At 58.0% G+C, this 22019-nt stretch overlaps 7 protein-coding genes across 7 annotated transcripts; 4 read left to right on the top strand and 3 right to left on the bottom strand.

Moving 5' to 3' along the window:
* Positions 1-1241: 1241 nt before the first annotated feature.
* On the bottom strand, positions 1242-1918 carry PLICBS_003733 (uncharacterized protein; the record flags this gene model as incomplete). Its single annotated transcript, XM_018323502.2, has 2 exons — positions 1242-1464; positions 1521-1918. 2 exons carry the CDS (start codon positions 1916-1918, stop codon positions 1242-1244), a joined length of 621 nt encoding a protein of 206 aa, XP_018178733.2.
* Positions 1919-5330: 3412 nt separating this feature from the next.
* On the top strand, positions 5331-6188 carry PLICBS_003732 (uncharacterized protein; the record flags this gene model as incomplete). Its single annotated transcript, XM_018323500.2, has 1 exon — positions 5331-6188. The coding sequence occupies one exon, from the start codon at positions 5331-5333 to the stop codon at positions 6186-6188; it is 858 nt and encodes a 285-aa protein (XP_018178731.2).
* Positions 6189-6662: 474 nt separating this feature from the next.
* PLICBS_003731 (uncharacterized protein) lies at positions 6663-7100 on the top strand (the record flags this gene model as incomplete). The annotated part of the gene is made up of 1 exon (XM_018323499.2): positions 6663-7100. One exon carries the CDS (start codon positions 6663-6665, stop codon positions 7098-7100), a length of 438 nt encoding a protein of 145 aa, XP_018178730.2.
* An 830-nt stretch (positions 7101-7930) lies between these two features.
* On the top strand, positions 7931-9671 carry PLICBS_003730 (mitochondrial translocator assembly and maintenance protein 41; the record flags this gene model as incomplete). The annotated part of the gene is made up of 2 exons (XM_018323498.2): positions 7931-7961; positions 8248-9671. The coding sequence occupies 2 exons, from the start codon at positions 7931-7933 to the stop codon at positions 9669-9671; spliced, it is 1455 nt and encodes a 484-aa protein (XP_018178729.2).
* Positions 9672-10841: 1170 nt separating this feature from the next.
* Positions 10842-13787, bottom strand: PLICBS_003729 (uncharacterized protein; the record flags this gene model as incomplete). The annotated part of the gene is made up of 6 exons (XM_018323497.2): positions 10842-11557; positions 11617-12594; positions 12645-13363; positions 13429-13514; positions 13578-13670; positions 13749-13787. The coding sequence occupies 6 exons, from the start codon at positions 13785-13787 to the stop codon at positions 10842-10844; spliced, it is 2631 nt and encodes an 876-aa protein (XP_018178728.2).
* A 1144-nt stretch (positions 13788-14931) lies between these two features.
* Positions 14932-16300, top strand: PLICBS_003728 (uncharacterized protein; the record flags this gene model as incomplete). The annotated part of the gene is made up of 4 exons (XM_018323496.2): positions 14932-14996; positions 15060-15138; positions 15189-16208; positions 16268-16300. The coding sequence occupies 4 exons, from the start codon at positions 14932-14934 to the stop codon at positions 16298-16300; spliced, it is 1197 nt and encodes a 398-aa protein (XP_018178727.2).
* Positions 16301-16502: 202 nt separating this feature from the next.
* On the bottom strand, positions 16503-21542 carry PLICBS_003727 (uncharacterized protein; the record flags this gene model as incomplete). Its single annotated transcript, XM_018323495.2, has 4 exons — positions 16503-17533; positions 17595-19060; positions 19120-21224; positions 21282-21542. 4 exons carry the CDS (start codon positions 21540-21542, stop codon positions 16503-16505), a joined length of 4863 nt encoding a protein of 1620 aa, XP_018178726.2.
* Between the last annotated feature and the right edge of the window lie 477 nt (positions 21543-22019).

The following is a 22019-nucleotide window of genomic DNA, read 5'->3' as shown; positions in this document are numbered from 1 at the left end:
AACGGCAGCGGCCCTGCTCCTTATTACCAGTTCAGATGTTTGAGCCCAGCAAAAGGGTATAGAGGGTTCCAATGCATTTGTCCTTCCACGCTCAAGGTTCAAGCAAGTAGTGTGTGCGCTCAAGGTGACGGCCGGTCGACTGGACCGTAGAGAGGATCGGCAATGGGGGCCTGGTGTAACTGATGACTGACTTATACCTGATACCGCGCAAACTGGCCGGCAGTAGGATATGATAATATAAAAGAGTACGAAAGTCTACAGGGGCCTGAATTGTCGTTGAGTTACCGAGCGACTTCTTACATCTGCGCTCCTGGATGCATGAGAGCTTGAGGGGTTCTGCGTAACAGTGATCCAGTCGGGCTGTTCTGTTACCATATTTAGCACCCCAGGGGCTCCAAGGCGATGTCTGCAGTGGCTTGCCCTTATTATGTGAAATTGAAGCACTTATTGATTCATGTTTTATAATATCAACTGTGCGACTGTTTCCAACCTGCCTGCATTTGTTGGCTTACAGTTTTTGCGTCAATGAAACGCCTTGATACACTGCCGCCGTCGCTGAGATACGGGAAAATTGACGAGGAACACAGTTCCAACACATTGGTACAGAACTTTCCAAACACGCTATACTTCATGACAAACAGGGTGTGTGACGGGGTACTTGGTGAAACGTGAACTGTGGCTGATCTGCCCCTCAGTACAGAGCAACCCAGTGGCAGACTGTGATTGTGCTGCCTGGCCACCATTTACTAGTGCAACACATCATACAAGGCGCATGAGTTATAACCCTGCAGTGTCCCTTGCTCATGGTTTGGGAGCTCGGCGTATAGAGTGCTGTAACCTCCCCGTTCCGGAGTTGGAAGAACTACCGACTATGTGACCGTGAACATGATCAGCCGCCACGCAGGATGACCCCAAAACCGACCCCAGAGTAGCCAGCCATCCGTGGTAGAATGACCGAATCGTCCCAATCGGAATCGCGTTGCACGTCCACAACAGAAAGTATTGAGAACGCCAATAATTCCAGGACAGCACCTTGTCTCCAACCAATACCGATTTGAACTTGACCCCAAAACGTTAGTTCGTGCTTCCATACATTTATACATGATGGAGTAGTTTCATGACACGAAGACTTCATGCTCTCAATGACGCCACTGCAAGCCGAAACGTAAGCCGACGCGACAGGTCGTTCGCTACCCCAGCGCTGTGGCACATCTGGCAGAGCAGCGGTGGACGTCGTAGGCCTAGGCATCTTCGGAGGGCCTGTCAGGTCCAATGTCCAGGTCGGCCCTCGTTTCCATGGAGGTCCTGGCTCCCGCGTCCGTGAAGGGGGCGTATTCTTCGGCTTGTTCCATCGGCCCGGCCCAAACGGCGGTAAACCCACCGCCGTGCTTTTGACCCCATCGCTGCACGCTGATGACCAAGTGATGCAAGAGGAATGCGAAAGTGAAGAACGTGTGGATGATCCTATTCATTCAGACGGGTAAGCAGCTGCCATTGAACCATGCTCCAGGCCTACAGACCAATTGAACAGGAGCACCACGGTGCCGTATGTTCCTAGAATAACGAGGGAATTGTTGGTCGGGTCACGCCAGTGACGTCGCGACAGTGTTATCCAGCTAGGGATCAACACAGCCAAGTAGGAGAGCGCCAGGATGAAGTCGGCGAGGAGAATCGTTTGCGCAGCGATGCGGTGCACCGGCGACCAGACAGCCAGGGTCTTCTGACGGCGCAGGCTCACGATCGCCACCACAGCCGAACCGGCCATGGGTATTAGACCTAGGGCTGGTACGGCGCGGCCAGCCGTGACGCCATGAGCAAGGAGTAGCGCGACGCCAACCGGTAAAGTCGCGATGGAGAGGTATCGCAGCAGCCGCGCGACGATATAGGAGTCGGGCTTGGTGGTGTTCGGAGGAGCCATTGTCGAAGCGGTGCGTTGAGTCTTTGATGCTTGCGTGTGATGCAGTACAATTTCGGATGAAGGGCCACGGATCAAGCAAAGAAAAGGACGCGATATCTACCCAAGGTTTTATTGTTGCCAGCATGAAATATACGACCGGAGCGGACGAGTGTTCGTCTTGCACACTCGAGGGACGCCATCGCACCCCCGCCCACACTGCGCCGCAGCGCATTAGCTTGCTTGCCCATTAGGGATGTCCCCGACAAGGTTGCGTAGCCAGCAGCAACACTAATACGAGCCGCCCCGTGCATTCGATAAGGGTACACGGTAGTCGCTACATGTAGCTCGACGGGAAGACGCTTCAGAAGGGCAGAGGAACTTAGGAATCAGACAGATCTACTGGAGGACGCATCTAATGTTCCTGTGGAAGTAACCATTCAATGGCCAAATGACAGGCGTACAGCTGTCGATGTGGATGCAGCATTTGCGGCTGCCTATTTTTATTTTCGAGCCCCTGGCGTGGTTCCCACTGTGGATGGTGTGAAGCCGCGTCAGCTCCCGTTGTTTACTTCTTCGAATGCGATGCTCCCACTGGCGACGGGACCGCTCAACTGACCCCATCTGCAGTTCCGGAGGCGTCAGAGCAGCAGAATCATTGGGCTCCACAGCGATGCAACTTTGGAATCCTTCGGTGGCATCCTCCTCGAGACCTCAGTGTTCAACCTGTTAGATCACAGGGAGAGAGCCTTACAAGTTGTTTCGTGACACGAATTGGCGCACCAATTGTGCCGCGAAGTGAGGCATTCGTCAGGTGAACGCAGTTAGTGAGCTCCGATCTGGTCAGTCAGGGCAATTTGTGAAAAGCTTTGTCAGAGATAGAGCACTGTACATGGATGTTTTGCCACGCCTTGTGGACTAGAGTTGCCTGGTTGCGGGCTCCTCCTCGCTTCGGCTGTGCCAGGCAACCAAGTTTCCTACATATACCCGAGCCGCGCTGCATGTACGGCGATAACCCCTGACGTGCGGCTCTTCGGGACGTCATCGTATCCTAGTTGTAAGTGTGACGTCTTGAGTTGTTTTGTTTCCCAACATGACGAGACCCATCAAGGAGCCGATATGCGGAGTAGTTGACGACGTGACCACCAATCGTCGTCTGTCTCTGGCAAGGCAGCCAGCTCTCTGCCAAGTACTGCTTCGTGTACATGTCAACATGGACCAGACCACAGTGGCTGCTTATGTGTGCATTGCAAAGGGTCAAGGTGCGGGACATTCTGCTTCAGGCCAGCGAGGTGCTTGACGTCTCTCACTGACATGGAGTGCCAGAGTAGCCTACGTGGCTTCTTTTGAGAAGGATTCACCCAGCCATCATCTAATCTGAACGATATCATTGTCCAGCAAGTTTTTGGCCAAAGAAGCGGCATCTGATTCGCGCCGTATACAGTGGTTCTCTCTCTGCTCAATGCAGTCCTCCCTATGTCGAAAATTCCGCCGCCTCCCTGTCACTGGGCACACCAATGTTGGCCAAAGTGCAGCCTAGGATGCTGACTATTGCGGAAGGCCCTCGTGATTCCCCGGCGGCGATGAACAGGCCTCACAGGGTCTAGTCTTGACGAGTCAATTCGACAGAGGACGTAATGATCCGAGACGTCAATCGCAGAGGATGGTCCCAGTACTGTCGTTGCGGAGACACGATGCGCCGTCACTTGAGCACTGCATTTACATCTTTCGTTAGCACAAGTAGACGAAACGGAAGGCTGGGCCTGCTTACCCCTGGCGAATTGTGGCATTTTGCCGTGGTCCAGTAGAACCTCTGTTGAGCTGACCTTCGTTGGCGAACTGGCAGACCGTCGCGCCACTTTTTGCCCTCGACGACACCGTGTTTTACCTTGAAAGTGCATTCATTCGAAGCCTGGCAGCAAGTCTGTTCCGACAATTAGTATGCAGCCCTATATGCCGGGCGCACGCCTTCTTGAACGATCAAGGGTTTCTTCCACATACCCCTTCTGAGAGATAGCGTCGATCCACCTATGCATTGGAAGATGAGCATGGTGTCAACAAATGACAGAGACATAGATCATTACCTGATCGATCCCAGGTGGAAATGGAGCATCCATTCCCACAGCCCCTGGAACAGAAAGGACCGCAAGCAGAGTGTACTGGAATCGCATTTCTGGTGCTCGTCAAGAGTTGGTAATGCTTTCCAGCATATCTTGAGATAGCTGGTGGCCTATATATATGCGTACATTTTGTCCAGGGTATACCTCAAGCTCTACGTGAGCTGCTATCGCGTTAGCCATGAAGTTGACAAATAGTAGGGCCAGTTATTGGACATCAAACTAAGTTCATGTCGAGTCGTGGCATGTGCTCCCCGAAGATATGAACCACCTCGTGGTCTTACCATGCGCTCAAGCCTTTGAGCGGTCCCTTGTGGATGCAGTCCACGAGTCTTGCATACGACGCATGTCCCGCAACCTTCATATGAGCGGCCGACGCCGCCAATTGTCGCTGCTTCCCTGTGGGCTTATCTTGTCACACCTCCTGAGACAGTGTTCGTTGATGATGCCTGGCGAGTGTCGGCTCTGCGGCCTAAGAAAGGCGCGGTTTGGCCCGTATCTGGTCACGGTGTCGTCGCTTGTTTGTATCTGTGCTGCCACTGTGCCCGCCAAGCTCGCCCGGTGTGTCTAATGCAGCGTCAAGGCTTTCCCACTCTGGTTCAATGCCGGCTGTGTATCCTGCGCGACGGGAAGAAAACGACGTATTCACTTGACTTCATTGGGTGTGGTAGAACAGGCACCTGCGTCTCGAGGCGACTGAGCTTCTAGAAGGATGCTAATAAAGAGCCGTTCCTGGACGCAGTTTTGGGAACGGTCCCGCTGTTGCTGATCCGGGGTTGGGTCTTGTTTCCTGGCTTCAAAACACAATTCACCAAAAATATACGACTGTTCAATAGAGTGATGCCAGCGCCGACGTCCACGGATCAAAGCAAGCCATGGCCCTGGCCAACTGTAGCCCTAGCCAACTGTTCCTCGGCGCAATTGATTGAGTTTGTGGCGAGCTTCCGACCACGTCGAAGTCACTTTTCAGCCTCACGGATTGTGACCCCGGGACTGGGCACATCGTCGTTCAGCTGCATCTGGCGCCACCATGCCAAACCCAAGCTTCTGGCGGCGGTATCAATCCGTGACATTATTGATTCACTGCATGAAGCAAGACGGGGCTAAATTCTCCGGGTCGCCGTCCCGCTGCCGTCAGCGCTTGCTCGCACATTATTCCACCAGACATCGTGTACGAAGTAGCGCCCGGCATAGCCGGCAGCTTGTAACAACGACCTCATTGTGTCTTGATCAACTCAACTCTTTAAGCTTCCACATTTCATTCCGTCCCTGCCAACAGCGGATGCTACCAGCTATTGACCCCAACAGTGGGAAGAACCATGTCGTCGACCGCTACCATGACCGTCACCGATGTGAAAGCGAACAAAGGAATGAATCTGGTCCCCACCTACGAGATCAAGCTACAGCTTGATCCTACCGTGGTGTTGGACGCAGATCACAAGCTCAACAGCACCGTCCAGTCGACGTTTGGGATGCCTGCAGCCGCCACTCGGATAAACGTGGGTTTCCTGGACACCAGCTGTACACAACTTTTCGAAGCCGGCTGGTGCGTCCGAGTACGCAGGGTTGAGGGCGAACCCAGCTTGGATCTCACATACAAGAAGCGATTCGACATTGTCGTGGGGGACATTGATGCGGCGCTCACTACAGCGAATGCAAACGGATTCAACGCCAGCGACAAAAAGTACGAGGCCCGAGTCGAATGCCGCCACAAGAAGCAGACACTCACGGTTCGCCGCATCAAAGAGGCGGCGACATCGGACGACACGGGCGTGGACTTGCCGAGCACGAGGGACTCACGTAGACTGCTGAGAGAGGAAGCTCCGGAGCGATTCGACAATTGGGGCTGCAAGAAATGGGGAACCGCCATCTTGGCGGCAGCACGCATCTTCGGACCGGTAATGGTCAGGCGCTCGATCGGCGACTGGAAGGGCATGAAGCTGTATGTCGAAGTCTGGCCCATTTTGGATGCCGAAGGGACTGGGCTCGATTACATCGTGGAAGCGTCGTTCAAGACTGACAACCGCGCGACGGCCGCGGCCGAGCAAACAAGGCTACAAGAGGTCTTGATGAGCAAGGGTTGGTTCCTAGCAGGCGACATGTCGAAGACGCAGCTCATCATGGAGCGTTATGGGTGTTACCCCGGGCTGGAGAACACGGATCTGAAGGAATGTTAACTACCCCATGATAGTGGCGCGGAACTGGCTCCCATGTGTGCCTGATGTCATGCGAGGGTTCCCCTCCCTTAGTAGCTATTGGATATGCTCAAGCTTGCTGTCACAGTATTGAACGCGACGTGGTGAAATACGGCCGCGCTGGTGGGATCATGTCGTGGCGTGATTCGGAGCTCCGCGCCGTGAGCTCCCGCTTCCCCATGGCGAACTTGACGGATGATGGACCGAAATGGATACAGGGACGAATCGAGGGTAGCGTGACAAGCGGCCGTAATGGCAGGTCACCAGACGTGACGGAAAGTTTAAACGGCTCACCAGGCTAACGTCTCCGCGCTGTGGCTGCGGGCACAATGCCATGATGCACGTGTGACATCAACAGGGTCTTCCGGAGGATGAGAGAGCGGAGGAAACATCTAAATCCACAGTTTCTGCCCTGCAGAGGTGATTTGCGGTTAAATGCAGCTTGCTTGCTTAACCATGGCCGACACAAAGGCAAGCACAAGCAGCACCTCAGAGGGCGCCCGTGATGCGCCGGACGCGCCCGGGTCAGGCATTTCCCGCAACCCCCCTCGCAGGACCAGCGCGCCGATGATCAATGAGGCGGCAATCCGGGCCTTGCACGGCACGACGGAATCGCTATCGGCACGGCAAGGGTCATACACAGATCCGGTGCTCGGGACATACGAGGAACACTCAGACTTTGCGACCGAGGAGGGCTGGCGGCATCATCGCGAGACGGTGGACGCGCACGGGGCCTACCACGTCGTCGACATCGACCTCAGGCGAGACGGCAGCATCCATGTGCACAAAGAGGACGAGAACCCGACGACGGGACAGAGCTCGGTCAAGGACTATGAGCACAATGACAACATGGGGCGGCGCACGTCGGAGGTGTCTGGCGATGGAGGCGCTTGAGAGTGTGAGGCCGGCAGGCGCTGGCGTCTGTGAGATGCCGGGGGCAGTGATAGCGACGTTCAGTTCGGTGGTCGCGTGTTGAGTTGGCGATACGGCGGTTTTTGATGCAATTGAACGGGACGGAACAATGAGTCTTTGTTGTTTGTCTTGGGTTCCTCGTCTTGCGGTAGCGCTGGAGTAGGGGGAGCAGCCGAGGGCGACGGCCAGTGTCACTGTCAGCGACAGCGGCAGTAGCAGCACAGCAGCACAGCTTCCAATTCGTACAGTCTTGGCCTCAGGGCCGCACGCACACCTCCAAGCTCCAGCTGCAGGGAGCTCCACGCAAGTGACGTAAAGCCTCTCCTTCCTCGGCTGTAACACCACCAAGCCGGGCAAGCAGCTGCCCGTCCCCTGCTGCTTCCCCCCCAATGCGAGCTCCCATTCGTCAGCGGCAGCCCGGCTTCCCGTGACCCACCTCAGACCCTTCCGCTTCCTCTTCCTTGGCTCCGAATGCTGCTCACCCAATGTTCAACACAAGCATCTTGCCGACGTCAAAATCACTCGAACCTGCGCCTTGGCGTGCCCTTTGGCCCCCGCGACACCGGAGACTGCTCGCCCTCGCCTGAAGAAAGCTTTCGCCGCCTGCCAAGCCCCAACGAATCGCACCCGTCCCTACGGCGCGCAGCAGCATCCGCGATTCCTCGAACCCCGGCTTGCCAGCTTCTGGGCCGCCGATGGAAGCTTCCCGGTAGCCCCGATTCTTCGCAGCTTGAGCTGCTCACCCCAGACCGCCCCCGAACCCATACCCTCGAGAGACTGTGTAGCCTCTGCGACAGTTCTGGTGCGCCACCATGGCCGTCTTTGAGCTCGGCCTCGCGGTAGGTAAACCCAGATGTTCCCCGGCTCTTGGTCAACGCCCGTTCGTCCCTCGCCCACGCGGTCCGGCTGACATGAATGAAGACGGCGACGAGGCCGATAGTCTCAACAATTGCCGTTCGTACTGCCCCTAGATTGTCGCTCCCGCGCGCGCAATCGGCCGCCCGATACCGCCGTCGTGCGCAAGTTGGCCAGTCTCGATGGAACTCAGACGTCACTCCTCGGGAGGAATCATCCAGCTCTTCTTCCCGCTCCTCCTCAGTTTCGCAATCCTCTACGACCTCATCCCCAGGGACCAGCCAGTCCTCCGAATCGTCGACTTCGAGCCCCAAGCGCAAAGAGTCGGCAGGCGGCAAGTTTAACCTCTATGGCGACGACTGGGAAGACTCGGTCGACTTTGCCATCAAGTCGTTCGAGGACTTGCCTCATCGCCTGTTTGGCGTCAATCAGCACATGATCATAAACTACGAGCTCAAGGAAGCCTTGCGCATCATGCTACGCCAGTTCAACGCGCCCATCGTCTACTGCTTCGCGTACGGCTCGGGCGTGTTCCCGCAAGAGGACACGAGCGGCCGCACCATCACTGAGGCCGAGTTTCGCGCGGTCCACCCCAAGCCTCCTGAAGCGCTGGTCAAGGCGCAAAAGGGCTCCCCCAAGATGATCGACTTCATATTTGGCGTGTCACACACGCAACACTGGCACTCGATTAACATGAAGCAGCACCGCGACCACTACTCGGGCATCGCCTCCCTTGGCTCGGGATTCGTTTCGCGCGTACAAAACTGGGGCGCCGGTGTCTACTTCAATCCGTTCATTGAGATGAACGGCATGCTCATCAAGTACGGCGTCACCAGCATCGACAACCTCGTCAAAGACCTCTCCACCTGGGATAACCTCTACCTCGCGGGCCGCCTTCAGAAACCCGTCAAGATCCTTCGTGACCATCCGCAGGTCCGCCTCGCCAATCAACACAACCTCATCGCCGCCGTCCGCACGGCTCTCCTCCTGCTCCCACCGGACTTTACTGAGACGCAGTTGTACAGCACCATCGCGGGTCTAAGCTACCTCGGCGACCCCCGTATGGCCCTGCCCACGGAGAATAAGAGCAAGGTCGACAACATTGTCAACAATAATGTCGTCCACTTCCGCCGGCTCTATGCGCCTCTGATCAAGACACTTCCAAACGTGGCCTTTACCAGCCCCGTGCGCCTCGACGACGAGGACTGGGTGCTCGACCCGACCGCCGACACCAAGCTGCAGCAGGACATGGACCCTGTCAAGCGCGGGAACATGGTTAGACGCCTGCCTCGCAGCTTTCGGTCCCGTCTCTACTTCCAGTACCAAAAGAAGTTTCACATGCCCCGCGAGGAGTTTAATCGCATGATGGAGGCGTCATCCGACGACAGCGGCTCGATCAAGCGCCGACAGGGCGGCGAGTTCGAGCAGCGTATCGCTCGTGACGACCCAGAGGACCTGCAGCACATCGTGCGCCAGGTCATCAAGCAGACGGTCAACTGGCCGAGCACGACACAGAGCATCAAGGGCCTACTCATGGGCGGCTGGGGCCGCACCTTGAGATACTTGGCCGAAAAGTACGCCAAGTGGAAGAAGGGCCGCAAAGATGCTGAGGCCAAGCAGCCGGAAGCCAAGCAGCCGGAAGCCAAGGATCGGCCAAAAACCGGCGACGAGGCGGGCAGCGAGAAGAAGGAAGAGTAAGCAGTGCGATGGGAAGCGCTCTCTCTCTTGCCTTGTACATTTTGTTCTGTATAGTAGCATTGCTGAGCATGGCACGACGTTACCGACACGCGTATCGCACGTCTCGTGTTTGGAATAGTACGGCAGCTTCCTCATCCGTGAAGGCGTGCGGAGAGGGATACGCCGCAACGCCTTTTCAGGGCATATCTCTTTTCATCTCTCCTGGGGATGCCGACTGGCGGCAGGATAGGGGCATGGGTTGGAGGGTCTGGGTTCGACATAACCGGAGTTGGTCAACGGAAGAAGAAAATAACACAGCTAGGCGGCAACACAGGATAGACAAACAGGCAGACAAAACAAACAGTTCGCAAGATCTCAGGGCTTTTCGACACCGCCGCGAGATGGGCTTCATCTTGACGAGTGTCCCCGTTGCGCGGAGAGAGTCGGTCAACTTGGAAGATATGCCGTTTTGTATTCATACAGCCTTGTGGATACTGGGGGGCTCTGACGCGGCCTGGCGGTGCGATCGGGTGCCGATCTGCCTGCCTCCTTGGTAGGTGCCATGCCGACTCATACTCCTACTGCCACTGCCACTGCTACTGACCTAGAAATACCTTGCTCGAGAACTAGGCACTGTACTTGTGCTGTAGGGGAAGAGACAACGGGAATCAAGTAAGATATCTGTGCGGGTGTCCAAGCACTCCATGACCTCGTCCACCGCCGCCGCCGCCACCACACTTCCTCCTCCACCCCTTCCTGCTACTGCGCTGGCTCTTGCACTTGCCTCGGTGTGCGTGAGTATGCCCGGAGCTTGTCAAGGTAGGCAAAAGCGCGATCAAGACTGGCCGCCCCTCTGGGCATCCAGTTTCGCTAGCCCCAAGCCGGAAACCCGGCCGGCTGCTGCTGCTGCTCCTGCTGCTTCATTGCGTGATATTTCAAATTCCTCTCCGTCAACAAGAAAAATAAAACAGATGAAATGCTTGGGCTACCCGCGCGTGACAAGGACTGACGAGAAGAGAGTAACGGTCGCCAGGAGAGCAGACGAACAGGAGCAAACTCCAGGCGGAATGCGAAAACAAGAAAAGTTGGACTTGAGCATACACGTCTCGTCTCGGAGGAGGGGGCAATGGGAAGCATGAGGCAAGATGAAAACGCCCTCCGAAGATCTCGATCGACGGCGCCTCGATGCTATCACTTGCCCTCGTATTTGCCACTCACAAGCTTTCGCTGCAATGGCACGCCGACCCAGGTTGGCTCTCCGGTCGCTGCCGCCGGCTGACTCTGGTCGGCGAACGGGTCGTCCTCCGGCGGCATCGTCTCCTTGCCCTTGCCCTTGTCCTCCACGAGCCGGGAGATGGAGATGCCGCTACCCATGGGCTCGTCGCCAGCGGCCGTGTACTCCCATCGTGCCTCGACGTGGCCTGGTGTCGGGGTGACACCTTCGGCGCCGACGATGCGACACACGATCTTCTGCATCTCGCTCGTGAGCGTCACGTCGCCCAGCCGCCAGTACACGAGGTGTTTCTCCTTGAGGTGCGTCCCGCTGGGCTTGGTCTGTGCGCCGCTGGACTTGCCATCGTAGGTGGCCACGAAGACAACGTTGTGTAAGGTCAGGGGAGCTGTGAGCTGAGACAGCGGGTTCAGCTGGTATTGCAGCAATAGGCCAAGTTTGTCGCCTTGCGGCTTCCAGGCTGGCTTCAGGAGCAGCGGCGCATGTCGCCCGAGAGCAGGCGTCTCCGCCTCCTCGGCAAAGACGCGGTACGAGAAGCCGATCGACGTCTTGCTGAGATGTGACAAATCGAGACTGAATTGGTCAGGCTGGTCAACGGATGCATTCTGGACGAAGATGCGATTCGGACCAATGCGCTCGAGGCTGGGGAAGCTGTTGATGCGAATCGTCTCGTGCGCTGCTGGTTAGTCAGTAAGCGGATTCAACAGAGATAAGGGGGCGGGAGCAGGTGCTCACTCTTGGTTCCATCGCTGGCATTGTTCACAAAGGCAATCTCTCCTGCGATGGACGCGCTCTTCACGACGCCATCTTCAAAGACAGCAGAGACCGTCTCAATGATAGAGGTATTGAGTCCCGGGCCTGTCATCTCCGGGTGCTTAGCATGGGCTAGGCTGCCCAGCGAGTTCCCTGATCGCACGGACTGGCTGTCAGACGTCCCTGCAACGCTCGCTTCGGACGCCAGGGCTTGAACTGCGGGCGGCCTTGTGAACGACGACGCAGTCAGTGGAGGCGAACCGGGGCCCGATGGAGTCGCGCCGTCCGACTGTCCGATGGTGGTGGCCACCGGCGGCACATACATGGTGTTGCGCACGTCGCGGCGTCCTCTTATGGTGCCGGCGCGGCGAGTCGCGGGTCCCATCTTGAGCGTGTTCGCCACGCTGGACAGCGCAGCCTGTTTCGCCTCTGGATCCTCCTCCTCGACGGGCTTATTCTGAATGTTGAGCTTGAGTAGCTGGTCCGCTTCGTCACCAGCGGCCTCACGCTGGGCCTCGGAGATAGGGTCGGTCATCGGCGCTCGAATGGTGAAGCCCTCTGCGTCCTTGACGCCAGAGCTGTCGCCGTGCTGCTGGGACGGCGGCGGCCCCGGTGGTGGCGGAACGCTGGCCACGTCCGTGCCGTTGACCGCGGCGGGCGTCGATGTATCGACAAGGGTATGGCGCGTGACGCCGTTGGTGGTCGCTTGAGAGGACTGTTCCCTAGCTGCCGGTTCGTCCTGGCTGGTCTGATCGGGGGTCTCGGCGAGAGACGACAACCGTGTCGACTCCTGGTGCAGGTTGCTCGAGGACGCTCGAGGCGACACGCCGCGGCCGTGGCTGCTCCCCAGTCGTCCGAACGTGGTACCGCCCTTACCGGGGGAAAGCTGGCCGAAGCCGCCATGTACACTTTGCCGCCGTCGGCCGCCGAACATCGTGCCGAGCCGGCGCAGTTTGGACTCTGAAACTGCGTTAGAATATTGCCTGCGGGGCTTTCATAGCGTCACATACCTGGCTTGACCTCAGGGGGCGGCATAGAATTGTGCTCGCTGGCGTCATCATCGGCTGGCGGCTGAGAGGCTGGCGTCTGCGGCGGGATGGACGACGCCGTTGTGTTGTTGGTCGAGGCAGTTGGCAAGGGAGGCGGTGGCCCAGCGGACGAAGAAGGCGGCGGCCCAGTGGCCATCGATGATCGCCTCGTCGATGTCCTCGTCGGCACGGACGGCCGCCCAGCGGTGGTGCGCTGAGCAAATTCTTGTATCTCCCTCTCGGTGTTGATCTCGAGCATGACGGCGAGGGTCTCGACGGCGATGTCTTGGGAGCGCTGAGCCTGATCGGACTCGTGGGTCTGATACTGGGTCAGTAGGTCGCGCAATTGGTTAATGCGTGACTCGTCGAGGGCCTGCAGAGTCTCGAAGATGAAGGGAGCCTGTGACTCCCACTGTTGCGACGCGGACTCGAGCCGAGAGGTGGCGGCGTCGACCTTTTGGGCGCTGGCCTTGCCGCCCTTCTTGTTCAGCTTGTCAGCCTTGTCCTGGGCGTCTTCGAGGTCTTTGGCGATGGCGCCGAGGTTGCTAGAGATATTGTGCATATTAAGGTAGTCGGGCCGCTGCTGGAAAACGCGCAGAGGGCCCTCCACGTCCTTCTCGATGCGCTCGGCGAAGACATGGTGCGACTTGGCGATGCGCTCGACCGAGTCGACAACGCGTGCCCAGGGGCTCTGGAAGACTCTGTAGATATGTGGTCAGCTCTTTGGGTAGTCAAAGAAGCAGTTAATCCAGCACGGTGCACGCACCCGAGTTCTGAAGCCGCGTTGGGCGCTCTGGCCTGCGCAAGCTTGCGCAGGCCGAGGACATACTGCTCCTCGACGCGACGACGCTCCTACATCAAACCAGGTCAATTGGCTAGGTCGCGACGAGTAGAGACCCTCCGACGCCTGCGTACCTGGAGCCAGTCGGCGATCTCGATGTTGATCTTGTTGATTCGCTTCACGCGGTCGTTGAGTGTCTGCACGGCCTGGCCGGGCTGCAGGTTGGCCTGTTGACGGTCAGTCAATCCGCGCGGCCAATGCGCAGGCTGGGCCGAGCGTGCAGAGGGGGGGAGGGGGCCACTCACCAGCATGCCGGGGTATTCGGCCCTCGCCACGTCCTCCATGGCGGCGGGCGATGGGAAGAGTGCGTGCTTGTGGGTGCGGCTTCGTCGGTGTGCGTGAGAGAGGGGGAAGTTAGGGAGGAGAGAGCGCGGAGCGCTGGGGCGTCGAGCGAGGTCTGGCGATGTCTCAAATGAATGCGCGCATGGCGCTGGGGCAGGCAGGTCGAGAGGGCGGCGGCGCGCGCTCGTTAGCAATAGCGCATGTCGAGGCCGGCGGCGGGGCGGAGAGGTGTTGAAGTTGCGGCGATGGTGAAGGGTGGTGAGAGGAAGGGTTGGAGATGACGGATGGCATGGGATTGGATTGGCACCATGACGCCGCCAGAACGCCCGCCGCCGCCGCCGACGCTGTTCGGCTGGGCTGGGCTGGGCTGGCGCGACTGGGCGGGACGGACGGGAGGCTGCCCGCACATGGACTGGCCTGGGCGGGAGCCTCCAGGGCTCCATCAGTTGGCGCCCGTCTGGAGCCCGTTGTGTCGTCGGCCCAACGGGCGCCCTTTTGGCAGCGGCTCCCAGGTCCCAGTGGGGCCTGCCCGGCCTGTCCGCAGTTGGTTCGGCGCCTGTCAGGTGCTACCTTACGCCTGTCGCCCGGACGAGCCCTCTCCCGCCCGTCCTGTAATTTAGCCACTGGACCTGGGCTTCCACCCGCTGCCACTGTCACCCGACAGCGGTGGAAACCTGGAAGCCTCCATCCCGCGCGCACTGGCATCTAATGCATTCTCCCTGCAAGCACTGAACTCTTGGCGCCGCCATTGGCTGAAGCTGGGGTCTTTTCCCCGCCGTTGCAGCTCCACCAGCTCCCGTCGCTTGCCTTTGCCCCGGGTTCGTTCATGCTTGCATGCCTTCCGCTGGTGCTTCCAAACTACATCATTCGTTCCCCCAACGGCGCGGGGAGCCTACTTGATTTTCACCCATCGAAGCTCGAACCCAGCTAGCTTCGACCGGCCTACCCGGGAGCCATTACGACGTTGCTCGGCCGGGACGAACTGCCCACATCGATTGTCCAAGATCCAGCATCCAAGCGTCCTGGATTGAACCGCATCAAGCTCCCGGAGCTTCCGCCTGACTGACCCGCGCCCCGTCGTCAACCCTATTGGGCTTTCCGGTCGCGCATGCCCATTAGTGTCTGCTCATTGGGCCCCTAGCGACGATGGCTGGGGTAGAGTGGAAGGCCTCCTTGTCGGCTCTCGATCGCTATGAAGTCATTCAGACACTGTGAGATTATATAGGACGCTCACTTCCATGTGCACGGAGCGACGGTCTCACCAGGGCTTATAGACGAGCTTCACTGCCACCTGCCGCCCAGGGCGACGCCGTCGCCATCGAGCAAGCAGCATACCAAGGCGCAGCCTCCCGGGTAAGATGCCCTCCCCCTTCAGAGCTATCACAAACTGACGCACATGCCAGGAAGGATACAATACCGCTTGTGACGCGGGGGTAGCTACCCGCTCAAAGTCTTCATCCACCTCACCATCATCACCATCCCATGATGCAGCACCTGACGAGACGTCCTCGGACCACTCCGCCAACGACCGAGGCAGCACTCGCATCGGGCCATACACAAACTGTACACCCATTGCTGAAGGTGTCACCTCCCAAGTCTTTCGCTCCGGCTCCAACGCCCTCAAGGTCATCACCACCCACCGCAACATTGAGCCGCACAACCCCCGCCGCGAGGCCAAAATCCTCGGCTCCCTTTCGGACTGTCCCGAGGTCATCACACTTCTTGATGTCTTTCATGACCAAGCGCAGTGCATGGTGCTCCGTTTCCCCTACATGCCGCTGACCCTCGCCGCCGTGATTGATCAGGGTGGCGCCAGTAGAGGCGGAAGCGCTCCCAGCAAGGGGCTGTCACAGAGGCAGTTGGGCGTCATCTTCCGTGACGTCCTGCTCGCTCTCTCCCACATTCACCCCATGGGCATCATCCACCGAGACATCAAGCCCTCAGCCATCCTTCTCGCCTCGCCCACCGGCCCCGGACGTCTTTCCGACTTCGGCACCGCGTGGCACCCGTCCCTGTCCGCTGCAGTCGAGCCCCCGCACGACAAGATCCTCGACATCGGTACGGGACCGTACCGCGCGCCAGAGGTGCTTTTTGGCAACAAAGCGTACGACGCAGGCGTGGACATGTGGTCTTTGGGCGTTGCGCTTGCTGAAGCCGCAACGGGTGCGCCGCCTTTTGAGTCACGCCCCGCCAATGAGGATGGCAGTCAGCTAGGTCTCATCCTCAGTGTCTTCAAAACGCTCGGGACCCCGACGCCGGAGACGTGGCCCGAGGCGCAGAGTTTCAAGGTGTCCCCATTCCAACTATGGACGGTCTTCCCGCAGCGGCCATGGACCGAGATCATGCCAGGTGTGAATGACGATACGAGAGCTGCCGTGGCGGCCATGGTCAGATTCGACAAGGAGAGGGTGGCAGCAGCACAGGTACGATTTCTCATATTCTCAAGCGACGTCAAGAGTGGCGCAGTAACAAGACCGCTTAGGCCCTCGAATTGCCCTTGTTCGCGAACATTTGATCCCGAAGCATAACGCTATTCCATACTTTGGCGATACGACAATCTGATCGCTATGCCTATCGGTCAGAAATCGCGCAGAGGACCGCTCAGCCCTGGTTTTGCCCGCCCAGATCATCCCGCCATCTATTGACGCCCATAATGCAGCCGTTTAATGCTTCTACCTAATCTAACAACCCAACAATGGTGGCCTGGTCCGTCACGGCTATCGCAGCTCCGGTCTCCGCTTCTGCGTGTCCGCTCCCAGGTAGTCGATCGGGTTCCTGCACAGAGGGCACGTGTTCTGATTGCTGGTCTGGAACCACTTGTACAGACAGGTGCGGTGGAACAGGTTCTTGCAGGTTGTGCATCGCTTGTCCGGCGTGCGTTTATCGGTCGAGATGATGCTGTAGCAGATGGCACACTCGCTCTGACCTTTCAGCGCACCTATGATGTTGCGCTTGAACACCTGCAGCCCATCAATGATGCTGCCGTTCGAGAAGGTGATGACTCCCTGCGTCGTCATGATCCAGCCCTGCCATTTGCGCTCCGATACAGCCACGCGGTGCAGGCCAAACACCGTCACCCCTTCGATGGGGTAGCTCGAGGGCAGCTTGATCCCGATGGAAGCCTGCGACTCATCCACATCGTAGGCTGCTGTGACCTCTTTGGCTGGCTTGGAGACCTTGACAAGGAGCTCCTGTTCATCTCCCGCCGGCGCTTCCTGTTTGTCTGCCCAAGCCTGCACGCCGTCGAGTGTGTCAGAGATGACGAGTGGCGAGAAATACTTTGTCGTCCACGACTCGACCGCCATCTTGGTCTGCTTCGACCGGCAATCGATATACCAGGTTCGGAACAACCCAGGAATGTACTTCAGTGTCAGATAGTACAGATGCACAAGCAGCCAGTGTAAGCTCTTCTCGGCTGGCTCCGCCTCCGCCAGGGCGGTGTCATAATTGCAAATTTCATGCGTCCCGAGACCTTCCTTGTCGAGATTCAAGGGATGCGCTGCCGAGTGTCCAAGCACATCGAACAAGAACTCCAGGAATGGGTTCACGTAATCGCCTGTCTTCAAATGTTCGGTGTAGTCGTTCCGCACCTTGAACACAGAGGCCGCGAATGCATCGAAGAGGAGTTTCCATGTGAAAAGATAACAACGAATGGTGGAGGGAAACTCGGCCAGCGCCTCGTCGGAGAACTTATCCAGCGTCGGGGGGTCCAGAAGCAGCGAGAGGAGCTCGTCCGGAAGCCGGGCATCTGAAGGCTATCAGTACATGACCTTGTGTTGTAGCATTCATGGGCAGCCAAAGTGGCCTACCTTTTTTGTCAAGCAGGATGTCAAGCGCTTGTTGTTCCTGTTGCTCGGGTATTTTTCTGTGCAGCATGTCGAATGCTGCAGTCTGGATATCCTGCGACTCAGAGGCGACCAAAGGAAACAGGCTTACGGGATCCGGGATGCGTGATACAGGGATCGTATCGAGCTCTCGGCAGATCATTTCGTCAACAATCTGCAGTGGCTGCGACGTCGAGTCACGAGGGAGCTTCAGTAGCTCCACTAGCCCACTCGATTTGGCCGCCGAGAAGTCCCTCAAGGCTTCTTGAAGGTCGTCGTTTGGTTCCTGGATGCCTTCAAGCGCTCTGTACAGCTTCAGTGATGAGTAAATAAAGGGGAGGGCTTGGGGCAACACGAGCTGCCCGGCACGCTCCCATAATCCGATGCAGAGCTGCAGGGCCTTCTCCCAGTATGAGCCATAAACGTCCCTCATGCAGGGAAGCAGCCAAGTAAGTGTACGACACATCTCCGCACAGAGGTTAGGGTCCAGTACATCGAGGTCATCTGCCCAGGACGTGATTTGCTTCGCGGCGAAGACAATCCGGTTATTAGCCACGGGAAGCTCGCCAATGTCGTACACTTGCGCGCACAGGGTGAAGAGAGCAAGCGTCATGATTGTGCGCTCGCCGTCCGCCACGTTTGCCGCAGCGATGTCGCTCACCAAGCGGTTGCAAAAGTTGCTGATAGCCTTTGATGCCCGTAGGTGCTCGCCGAAGCCCGTTACGAGCGCCGCGGCTACCAAGACAGTTTCAGGTTTGGCCCTGAGGAAGTCTGAGCGAAGAAAACGTTCTTCTGTGCCTGCAGGAAGACCATGAGCATCCGTGAGCGCCTGTAGCCACTCGCTCAGAATGCGAGCGCTGTACACGCCTCTGGGAGAGAACTCAGTCGCCTCATTCATCGCCAGTTCGATCAAGCCATTAGCGACGCCAGAGATACTCTCGTCCGTGGAGTTATGCCACTGATGCGCTGCTGAAGCGATACCATTCAACATTCTTCTGGACATCGTGACAAGCTCCTCGGCCTCGGTAGCGGCATCGCCAGAGTTCAGGTTCTGCCAGAGTCCATCGGCTTCTGCCGTAGTCATCTGGTCCGACACCAGCTGCAGCGAAAGGTATTGCAGATATAATAGCTCGACATGGAACTGCCGTGGAAGATGGATGATTGGGGTCCCTGCGCTGAGAAGCTCGCATGTATACAGAGCCATTCGGACGGGCACGGAGCGTCCCTTTCGATCGCGGGGGACCCGATTCTGGGAAGACGAGGGGGCCGCACCGGGCTTTCCGAGGGCAAGGGCGCCTCCAATGCTGCAGGTGATGGTCAAGGAAGGATTGGGAGGCTGGTCCAAGAAAGGGGAGAGTTCTGCCATCCAAGCATTCGTGCTGGGCAGAATGTCTTCCCAGGGCACATCGGCGCCTGCAGCAGCCTTTGCTTGGGAAACGAGCGTGCTTATTCTAAATAACTTGTTAGCGATATCTGCAGTAGCATCCAACTGGATGGCCTGTGAACTTACTCGAGAGATTGCGGTCCAGCGCGGTCCAGATTTGACTGAATAATCTCGACGACTGGAAGCGAACCTTTGCTTTGCCCATCGACCAGTAATCGTAATCTGGCCGTTTTCTCGGAAACCGTGCTATCTGAAAGCTCTGCAAGCCCGAGAAGCAATGATACAAGTTCAGTTCGAATGGCCTCGTCCTCGGCGAAGAGTTCCGGGTCGCTCGTGGCAACGGCTTCTAACACCTCAAGAATACTCTCTGGGTACTGAGGTCCGGCTGACAAAAGGGTCACCGACTCCCTGGCTATCCTGCGACACACGTCCGGCTGGACTGCCTTGTGCTCCAAGGCGGCTCGTACAAGCGCAAGAGAATGGCTATTGGCGCCAATGTCCATCTCTGCTGCCAGCCGCGCTTGTTCCAAGATTGTTTCTTGAAGGCCAGGGGTGCTATGAGCAAAGGATGAGGCCCTGTGCTGGGAGACGAGATACGTCAGAGCTAAGTTGCGCCGCTCCGGATCCGCAAGACCAAGCGATGCCAATGTCCACGCGTGCCATACGGCCTGGTAGCTTTCCTGCTGGCCTGGTATGCTGCCAAAAATTCGCAGGCAAGCGAAAAGGCTCTGCGACGAGGCAGATTGCATGACTCTGTCCATGCTATCCTCAGCAGCCGACTGAAGGAAATTGCCGACACGGCGACCTAAGTCGCCTTCAAAGAGGTGGGGTGCCGTACTCAATGAATACTCGACCGCCTGAGAAGCTCCAAAGGGCTTCAAGTTTCTACTTTCAAGGAGCATGAGACACTGCGAGACAACCTTGGCGGAGGGAATGGCAGTATGATCGACGGCGTTCGACTTTTCCCGTTCGCCGTGGAGCAGCCCGATGAGGCCGAACCAGCGCCTGCTTTCCTCTGCGATCTGCGCCTGCGATGTGTGATAGTTCTTGGAGACCTCCGGAAGAGAAGCAGAGATATTTGTGCACAGTTGAGTGCCCAGGCGATCCCACTCAGCGGCGACGGCTTCGGCCAAGCGGGGAGACGCATTGAGGAGGCCGACGTCTATGTCGACGATTACTGACATAGCATTGGGCCCTAGCGGGATTGCGGTCGGCTTGCCAGACACTGAAAACAGAAAGTGCTCGAAGAGCGGGAACAGATGCTCCTTTGCGATAGCCAAGCGATCGTCGTCAGACAGAGGTTTGAGGCATCGCTTGGTCGCATCAACGAAGCACTTCCAAGAAAAAGAGGTATTCGTGCGGGGCTCGTCCCGACTCGTGATGCCGGATGTGAGGGACGATAGCAGACCAGAAGAGGCGTCGACCGTCAGAACGTTGGTAGGAAGCTGAGCGAGTAGTTGATCTAGGCATTCCCAGTACTTGGGCGGGCTACCCTGAGACCCCTTGGCTATGAAAGCCTGCAGCCGTGTAAACGGGGATTTCTTGTCCTTCGGGCTGCCTTCCCAGATGGAGGGGGCGTGCTGGGTGAGCTTGGTCAATGCCCTAACGTACTCGAGCGCAGATCCCGCCTGAGTCGTCTTGAGGCCTCCGGTCACGAATGCCTGGCGAGCCTTGACAGAATCGGCATAAGGGAGCCTGCGCTCGAGACAGACAAACAGGAGCTGACACACAGCCTTCCTGACTTGCTGATCATTGAAAGTGACGGCCTTCCAAACAACGTCCTCACTGAAGTAGGCGTCGTACTTGTCGCGGAGCTGCTCTAGACCTGCATCTCGGAGTTGAAGCAACCCGAGAACCAGGGAAAGGCTGGCCGTGACAACCCGAAAGTATTTGGCTTCGGATTCCTCGGCCGTGGTGGACCGTTCGTCGCTTAGAGTGTCCTTGGTCTCCTGTATGGCGTCGGTTGCGTAATCGAGAATCTGGGCGCGGCACTTGTGCCAGAAGCCGGACACCTTTTCGGGCGTATTGAGGAACGAGGAGAGCCCATCGTTGGCCGCGCGGGCAACGACGCGATCGCGGTCGTAAAGGCCGGAGAGCCACGCGCCCACGACCTTTGGGAGGTGGCGCTCCATGCGCTTCCGGGCCGACTTGAGGAGTTCGAACTGTAGGGTGTGCGAAAGCTCGCGGACTCGTCGAGAATTGTCGATGGAGATGCGAGGATATAACTGAGTCTATGAACGCTGTTAAAGGCAGCTCGTCAGGTGCGCGGGAATGGGGGAGAGGCGCACCCAGATATCGAGGAGGGCATCCTCGACGCCGCCTCCCTGCTCGTGGGGGTGGGCCTGGACATGTTGCAGCAAATCTTCGAGCGCCTTCGCCTTGGTGGTGCTGTCCTTCTTGAGCACATTCTTGAGAGACACGACAACGTTTGGATCCGACACGGCGGCGAACGAGGGCGGCTCGGCGAGGTAGGACAGAGAGCTGCCCGTGGCAGCGCCACCAAAGGCGGACCGGGCGCCGCCGCCCTTGCCCAGAGGGGCGCGGCTCATTGTGACGGATCTCACAAGCTGTGTAGGGAGATCGCGAGGGCGGCGTCGTTACAGCAGCGCGACGTCGTGGGTTGGAGATCGGAGGCTGGACGCGAAATGTGAGGTGTCGAGAGAATTGAGAACAAGCGCATCTTCCACGGCTCCTGGCTGGTGTGGGAGGGAGGAATATTAATGCTACTGTAATGATGTCAGGGCTGGAAGGAGGGGTCCAGCCCCACGAAAGTCTGCCTCTGCTGAATTAGAAGCGTCCCGGTCTGTTGCGCGAGCCGCTCTCGGTACTGGTAGCAGGCCCAGGCACCCAAGCTGCGGTTGGGTAGGTCGAACCCCGCTGTACACCCACCTCAGTGGCTGCACTCGCCCCAAAAACCTGCCCGCCAAGTTCAAACCAGTCACACCGGCTGACAGCCCGTTGACCAGATCCATGGATCTCGGCGAGCCAAATACGGTATAGAAACGAGTAGAACGGCGCCTATCGAC

Source organism: Purpureocillium lilacinum, assembly GCF_023168085.1.
Source record: "Purpureocillium lilacinum CBS 284.36 DNA, scaffold_2, whole genome shotgun sequence".
Taxonomy (NCBI): Eukaryota; Fungi; Ascomycota; class Sordariomycetes; order Hypocreales; family Ophiocordycipitaceae; genus Purpureocillium; species Purpureocillium lilacinum.
This window is presented reverse-complemented; position numbering and strand designations above follow the sequence as displayed.